At 31.8% G+C, this 8,627-nt stretch overlaps 1 protein-coding gene across 2 annotated transcripts; it reads left to right on the top strand.

The window, feature by feature from the left end:
- Positions 1–601: 601 nt before the first annotated feature.
- LOC132753216 (uncharacterized) lies at positions 602–6,931 on the top strand. Of its 2 annotated transcripts, none has more exons than XM_060743660.1 (5): positions 602–1,112; positions 3,312–3,412; positions 4,715–4,831; positions 5,237–5,368; positions 6,308–6,931. In XM_060743660.1, the coding sequence occupies exons 1-5, from the start codon at positions 908–910 to the stop codon at positions 6,611–6,613; spliced, it is 861 nt and encodes a 286-aa protein (XP_060599643.1). In that variant the 5' UTR covers positions 602–907; the 3' UTR covers positions 6,614–6,931. The 2 variants fall into 2 exon arrangements, with proteins under 2 accessions (XP_060599643.1, XP_060599644.1); XM_060743661.1 differs by lacking the exon at positions 602–1,112 and adding an exon at positions 1,939–2,325.
- The last annotated feature ends 1,696 nt before the right edge of the window (positions 6,932–8,627 follow it).

Genomic DNA, 8,627 nt, shown 5'->3' with positions numbered 1-8,627 from the left:
AACCGCGATCAAAAAAAGAAAATTCACCAAAAACGAAAGGTGAATAACCTTTCTTTCACTGCAGGTTGTTCATTCCGAAGAGGGTTAATCCCGACCTTTATTATTATATTATATTCAGAGGCCGATATTTGACGAATTCCCATGAAACTTGACACGTAAAAAGTAAGCGGTGTTTAACTTTAAAATACACAATACAAATAGGTTAGTAGTTGTTCCGCTTCCATGATTTAAATATACATGCATGCAAATACTATATATAGAACAAGATGGTATGGTGTTTTTTTATATATATTTAACTCGTTCTTAAAGTCACAACTATGATATATCGCTTACCTAGAGTTTAAATAGACTCTCTATCAGAATTAATAAAGCATAAAGATTGTGACCTTTATAAAAAATACCCCCAAAAACAAAAGGACAAAAATATCCTGTGTACTAATAAATATACAGTTTGCCTTTGTATAGATATGAAAGGATTTTATATAGGTTATAAGATCATTTTTATAAGATTTCATTGAAGCATTTAAGTGTTTTATAACTCCTGTCACCATTAATACTGATAATGTACATTCTTCTTTAAGCTTGTATACTACATTGAACAGTGATAACGTACGCATTCGAACAGCAATGGAACGTGAACCTGGTTTTCTTACGACCTGTATGTAAACACTTTGAAAACGGATATAACGTAAACATCGGTATACTTGCGAAACATTCTAACGTTTTTAGGGGATTAACTCGTCATTAAAGTATAGATTTTGTTTTATTGTGTCATACATAGTTTCAGTTTGACTCAATAGGTAAATGATCATCTGCATCAGAGAACAAGACTGCGGAAGTGAAATAAAGTTCATAATTAAAGTTTGTATACTTTGAACAGCACTTGTGAAGTATTTTAACAAATTTCATGGCGGAGTCAAGACATAGCGGAATGTCTGAGTCTGGCTTTATGTCAGTGGATGGTAGACGATCTATAGATACTGTGCATGTTTTCACATCACATGATCCTGTGGATAACCACGATAATGTAATACTGGATGAGTTTGATACACTGGAAGAAGTAAGAGAGGCAATCAGAAAGCAAGGTCTTGAAACATGCAACTTAATATTCGGTATGTTCATTAATTTTTTTCTAGCATCTATTGCTTAATCTACTGCTTAAATTGTTAAAGTAGCATCAAAACAAGAACACAGTTTCACATAGTGAAGGTCGATTCCTTTAAGTCACTTCCACTTTACAGATGTGCGTTGGAGCCCTGCTAGGCACTTTGGATTCTTAGATGTTAAGAAGCCTTGCGCACGGAAGGTCAGTGATATATACTGGAATTTCCGCTCATCTCTCATATATTGGAGGTAGGACGTTCTCCAGAACAGCTTTAATGCCTCAATTTGACCTTTATAGTGTTTGTGAGAGGAAAATCAAACAAACTATGTACGCTAATTGTTTTTAAAAGGAAGATATGCAACACTTGTATAAAACATCGTTTTGTAACTAACACTGTCAAAATGTAACAAAATAAGTAAATATCAAATAGTAATTGTACATTTTAATTTCATTACTGGATAATTGGGTGATACATGACCCTCACAACGTGATAATGTGGTTTAAACTGTTGATATAATTTTGCAGTCATATGCTTAAAATGTTTGAATTTTGATATACTTATATGATATAACACTATTTGAAAATGTAAGATACAAGAAATAAACCTTCACATTAAAACTGATTTTGAAATAATATATACAAAATACATTATTTTCAAAATCCCATTGATTGTAATTGAATTACAATGAAATTATAACAGGATAGATTAATGTTTATTTCAAAATACATGCATGTATCTAAACTCTTATTGAAAGGGCAGGTTTTTAAAAGTTGTAGATATTACAAAAAATTGTTTACAATATATAAACATAGCATGAGATAACACACGTTATCCTTTCCAATCAAGTCCGTGTAAATACATCTAGGTATATAATAGACGACAACGCAGGTATGTTATAAATACAAGTTTGTCAATACTCCGTGTGTCAGAGGGATTATTAGAACGTGAAGTTTTATATTTCATGCGTAGTGTTTAGTTTTGAAATAGTTTAATGATTTTAAAACGAGTCAAAAACCTTTAGAAACAATCATGGATGGACAGGTTGATGCGGGATATGCTTTAGGAAGTGATGACATTGAATCAGAACAAGAAATAGATCCGCGTCTAAAGGATAAATATGACAAATTTGACAAATTAAAACCAGAACTATATTCTTCCTTTGAGCAAATAAGGAAAGCGTTAAAAAAACAAGGATTAGAAACATGTAGTTTAATATTTGGTAAGATTTTTATTTCTTAAATTTATATGATTTAAGTCTGATCTCAATAAAAATGGTAGTAAAACCTTTCCATATATAAACACGGTATTAAAAAAACGCTACTCAATATAAACCTATAAACATTAAACACCTGTAATTGTTTAGTCAAGTAGAGAAAATGTGTACTTAATGTTCGACGTTCACTTCAAGTAAACAGTATTAAGTATTTTAATGACGAAACCTTGAATATATGCCGCAAAATTATTTTAAAAACCATATGTCGAAGAAATTTTGAATATTAAACTCAACAAATATATAAACATATATTATTTTCTACTTGCAACTTGTATAATCCTTATAAAGGAAGTTGTTTGAAGTTTGTAATACCACAACACTCATAAAGCTTGCCAAAATAAATCTATATATTCTTTAGAATAAGAAGATTTTAAAATGACTTATGTGCCCTTACTATTTGTTCGTGTCATCTTATACTAGTATTTTGATCACATGCTTGTCACTAAATAAATCTATTCTCTGTCCGTGCGATCATCAGTCGATCAATCGATGACATGTTACGACTTGATTTAAACATACATTATATTATTTTTGATCTTTTTTAATGCTAACATTTTGAGTTCTTCTAAAACCGGTGCTGGGGGGGGGGCTTGGTAGGTTGCTTACATTAACCACTGTCGTCGATATACATACTCTGTATAATCGAGCCTTTAATGTGTTTTATTTGCCGTATTGATTGGCCTTAATGGTTGCTTTTTTCAATATTTTAACCGATTTGTAAGGAAATTGGTTTCTCGACATAATATGTAAATGTCTCGATGTCCTGTATATGTAACGCACTCTCAATTTAACTGATAAGAAGGTATTACGTTCATGAGTATTTAATTATACGCCGCAGATAACATTTATAATGATACATGTATAGTTGGTTGATAAAATCTAGCTATATTAGTTTGGTTTTCAGATAAACGAATCATGTAGATTTATTGCAGGTATTGACTACACGATGAGTAATAAAAGCCAAGGTCAGAAAACCTTCGAGGGAAGAAATTTACATTCTATATCAGACTCTTTCCTGAATCCATACCAAAGAGTAAGTATATAAAACATGAAAATTATTAGAAATATGATATCTATTTAAGTTTGAGAATTGTTTAGAATTTTAAGAAGCATTATTACTGATAAGTGAGTCACTCTTGACAAGCTAAGTGTGTCAGTCTGACAATGAATTATTAACCATTTTAAAATTGATTTATAGCACTGTTTCATGTGATTTTGAACATTCAGCAAATATATTTTAGAAATTTGGTTTAAACATGTTTATTTCAGCTCGATTGCGAAACAAGTTCTTGCAACTTATATAAATCACTTTCGAGTCCGCATTCTGGAACGAACCAGTACTGGTATTATATGAAGAAACATGGTCGTGACCCGAGTAGGGCTCGCAACCATGATCTCTGGGTTGAGAGTCAGACACCTTAACCATTAGGCCACCCCTCCCCTTTTAGAAATTTATTGCCTAAAATATTGAAAGTTAATGATTTCAACGTAGATCTATTGAAAGATAAAGGCATAGTTTCTTCTCTAGTTTTTAAAGGAACTCAACTGAGGTTTATAAGCGTAAAAACATAAAATTTTAATTTCTCACATAGATCAACATTAGCACTTAAAACAGAAATATAAATAAAATATAATTAAGAAATATACAAGAAATACATTGAAAATCATAAGTTTGTGCTATTCTCAGTCCGATTTGTGTGAAAAGCGTTTAAACGCTTTTCAATTTTGGGTCATTTTTCACTATTATAATAATTAGTCTGGAAAAACAGAGCAAGCTAATAATATGAAGTTCTGCACATGAGTTATAAGTATAGATCTACATCAAATGGAGTAATAATCTCAAAAAATTATTTCCAGTCCCGTCATGTCAAAAAACCTCAGTGGAGTCCCTTTAAGCGAAAGATAAATGCGAAAAAGTTAAACTTGATTTACTGCTTTTCTGCCTGTTTTGTATTATAACTATAAAAGTTATACGTATTTAAAAACTTAAATATATATTTTGCTCACCATTGGGTAAAATACTTTTATTGCAGAAATTTATTGAAATCTAGTAAATTTTTCCTGAGTATGTCTATTTTAAATAAATGAATGTATAAACTATGTTTGGGAAGCTGCGTTTCCTATAACTTGTCGAATTAATTTGGTCTATACTTATAAAAACTTCTGTTTTTTTTAATCACACAGTGTAATATTACTATGATAACATATCTTCTCCCAGTGTTTACTAGTATTTTAGTTATAATCAGTTTTTTTTTCAAATATCAAATTTGAGCTTAAGATATGATCTTAAAAAAGTTAAATTTCCGTTGTATATGATAATTTAAAACTATTTCAGGTTATTTGTATATTAGGAGAGACATTAGAACCGTTTGATGAAGACGGGATTATCCCTGTATTCGGGTTCGGTGATTTCAAATGTAAAGACAAAACTATTTTTGAGCTCAGACCAGAGGTAAATACATGTAGTTATTAGATTGCTTTAAAATCAATAAGACATACCTTCAGATATAACCAATACTGTGTCAATTATTTAACACGTTTTTTTTGTATACAATATAACTGATTGATATCCATCTTTAAGTTAGATGAATGTCAGCGAAATGTATATGAATATAGATTAATATTAATGACATATATATTGTCATATTCGTAGATATCGGCAACCTTTTAAAGTCATACAAATGCTACTAAACACAGTGACTTCCGCCATATCAAGACAAAACACAATATCAAACATCGACTATTTTCTTTCCTCTTGTAGGTTCTCATGTTTTTTATATAAATGCTCTAATACCCTATTGTAACATGCAGAAACAATAAAGTAAATATACATATATTCTCTATGATTGTATCCTAGGAACATTGTGAAGGATTTAGTGATGTACTGGATGCCTATAACGAGGTCACACCAACAATTAAGCTAGGTGGACCAACAAACTTTGCACCGTTGATACACAAAGCCATTGAGATAGTGAAGGAGACAAATGAGGTAATTAAAAACACGGTTTTACACAAAGCTATTTAAATAAGACTGTAATGGCCATTTTGTCGTTCTTCTGCCAAAAATATATGTTAACCATTCATTTCATGTAATAATGGTTTGATTTACTTCTCCAACTATAGCAATGATTCAACTACGTTTAAAGGGAGACACAGGCAAAATTTTCATTTCTTCCTTTTGAATTTTTCATTCATTATTCTGTAATCGTCCTCAAAATGAATACACTAGGCAGTCACAGAAACAAAACTTTTCTCCTTATAAATAATAAAATGGTTGTTTCCTAAATTGACCCACGTGGGTCAGGTTACAGCGTTCGAATTTCACAATAGTTGTCACACTGATTACTCTGGAAACGTTAAAGAACATGTCAAATGAATTACTTAGACTTGTTTCAATAATATAATATCAACAATATCTGTTATTGTAACTTCCAGGGTTTGTTCAAGTCAAATGGCTTGTTTTAAAATTACTCGGTAATTCTATCGGTGTCTAAATTTCGTTCAACAATTATGGATATATTTAAGCTTCAAACCCAAAATATATAGAATTTATACAGAGTTTTATGCTGGGACTTTACAAAATGTCATTTTAGCGTGATTTGAGTACATAAGATAATTTTTATATCTTTGTCATTAATTTGCATATACTATTCTTATACTTTTGTTTCTTTATGATTATGAAGGAGGTAGAAAAAGTGGACTGCCTGACAGGCACTCGAACCTTTGATCTTGTGAAAAGCGATCTACGGCTGTTTATTGACTAAGTTACTCAGTCGCATATACACTTTCTACCAAATAAGTGAACAGTTTTGTTCCGTGATGTTCACTTGAAGTTCAGATATTTTAGAAAGCGTTTATTCAATAACATGACCATGCCTTTGAAATGAAGAAAACTAATATCTTATGTGTAATTTGTTGTCTATTCTAGTATCACATCCTGGTCATTGTTGCCGACGGTCAAGTTTCATCAGAAAATCCGACCAAAGAAGCACTTATAGAGGCATCACATTATCCATTATCTATAATTGTTGTTGGGGTTGGCGATGGACCATGGGGATCTATGAAAACTTTTGATGACGGACTCACGGACCGTCAGTTTGATAATTTTCAATTTGTTAACTTTCACGAGGTGACGAAAGACGCGGAAAATCCTGAAGCTGCTTTCGCACTTCATGCATTGATGGAAATACCAGAACAATATAGATACTTAAAACAGAAAGGCCTTGTTCGTTAGCATAGCTGTATTGTAACATTTTTCACGCGACTCATTCCCTTCACAATCAATATTGCATGGTACATTAATTCCAGTTATATCTATGCATATCATGAGATGTTTTCATAAGTTGTATATAGTGCAGACATTTTGTTTAGCATCAGAAAAAAGTGTTCCTATAGTTATATTATGCTAGTCGTAATCAGAATTAAAAATGCCTCCTCCATTTTATTTTTATATTTGATAACAATAACAAGGGTTTACACTAGACAAGTTCGAAAGATGTTTTCGAAAAGAAAAAAATGTTATTAACTTTGATTATTAAAAGTGTCATACACATTTGTCTTACAATTATTCTATTTATGTAAATTTCACCTTTGTTTGAAAATACAAAATACTCCACGAGCTTCTAAAAACGTTATACTTATATTTCATACGCCGTTGCTTTGAGTACATGCAAAGATCCAGCACGATATTATTTAATGCGATTTACACGGAACAACATTTACGTTATGCGACTTTGTGTCAATCTCACTCCTTTTCAAACAGTCAACTCTGTGCAGCATACACTTGAACCACCTACTTATACGAGACATACACAAATTTTCTGTGAAATTTTCAGCACACACAGGACTTTGCAGCCTAAAATTTCTGAGATATTGTAAACTGTCTGTCTTGTATTGTAATGTCTGTCTTTTATTAAAATGCTTTTAACTTTCTCAACTGGTTATGATAGATTGACTACAGATATTCCATTTGTATTTTTTACGTCAGCTGTTACATATTTCTTATAACGATTTATACAAAGGACCACAAATCATTCTGGTTCTTTTTCACGAGTTTAATTTTTTTTTCACAGGACAGTTCCGTGCTCGAGGGGTTAGAGTCGATGACTTCTAATCCAGTTACCTCTCTGGCATGGGTTCGATCACCGGGAGATGCTTTGGTAATTTAGCGCGGAGGAAGGTAGGTTACTGGTGTAACTCTCCAGGAACGATGGTTAGGAAACTACCGCCTTTATGACTGAAATACTGTCGGGAAAAGGCGTAAAATGAAGCGAACAAACAAATAGCTGTTACCATGCAGCATTTATTGTAGAAAGTGATAACGTTTGCTGGGGCGCGTCAGCGTTCAAACAACCATATTTTATTATGCTTATATGAGCACTGTATGAAGAATGAAGAAAAAGAAGCAATGTAAACACGCATGACTTGCGATGTCCTTGAAACTATGTCCAATAGCGTCAGTCATATGGTTAATATCAACGTCATAATATTAGGCAGATTTGGAACGCCATTGACAGCTAACTCTGTTTTGAAGATTATAGTTAGGATTGTAAAATGACGATGTTTGGCATGGGCCACATACGCACATCTTAGGTCTTATATTAAGTGTATGTACACATTCATGAAATAATGTTTATTATTTTTACTTCAATTTGATGATAATACAATTTTCTTAAGCTGTGTGTTAGGCTAGCGCGTTATATTTTGGTTTTACAGTGATTGTCCACGATTTTGTGGGACAGTTTTCGTTATGCATTACTTTTTACGATCATACATCGACAATGAGGATCTGTTTCACACTGTTTTTTATATAAAGAATAAAGAAAATGTAAATTATGTAAATTTTACATTTTTATTTTAATCGAAATATCATCTATGTAACACGCTGCTTAAGTTATTTATATGGCGCTGATAACCACTGGTTTATTAAGCTGAATGTTAGCGGTTTACTTAGCTCAATAGAGAGAAAGAGATCAAATGTCCCTCACCGTTGACAGGACGAATAGTCAATTGTGGAGAAATTAAAATCGACGTATACACCAGAAAAAAACAAAAACAACAACAACAACAACAAAACCCTTTGGTTACAGCGACTTAAAACAAATTTTCAGGATCAATTTAAAACAAGTAAACGAGTAAAACTTCATTAAAACATTAATAACACTTTGTAAACATTTTCATTCTGAGAGAAAAGTACATTATATAGTCTTACAGTTCCGCTTCAGACTTTTCATGTTAACGAGTCAAAT

Source organism: Ruditapes philippinarum, unplaced genomic scaffold, assembly GCF_026571515.1.
Source record: "Ruditapes philippinarum isolate M1 unplaced genomic scaffold, ASM2657151v2 ctg1081_1_1_1_1, whole genome shotgun sequence".
Taxonomy (NCBI): domain Eukaryota; kingdom Metazoa; phylum Mollusca; class Bivalvia; order Venerida; family Veneridae; genus Ruditapes; species Ruditapes philippinarum.
This window is presented reverse-complemented; position numbering and strand designations above follow the sequence as displayed.

Excerpts from the sequence above, each read along its gene's own strand:
- LOC132753216 (XM_060743660.1), top strand. The coding sequence starts at position 908 with ATGGCGGAGTCAAGACATAGCGGAATGTCTGAGTCTGGCTTTATGTCA. Across the intron at positions 4,832-5,236 it reads TTTTTGAGCTCAGACCAGAG|GAACATTGTGAAGGATTTAG; the intron begins GTAAATACATGT and ends ATTGTATCCTAG. Across the intron at positions 5,369-6,307 it reads TAGTGAAGGAGACAAATGAG|TATCACATCCTGGTCATTGT; the intron begins GTAATTAAAAAC and ends TGTCTATTCTAG.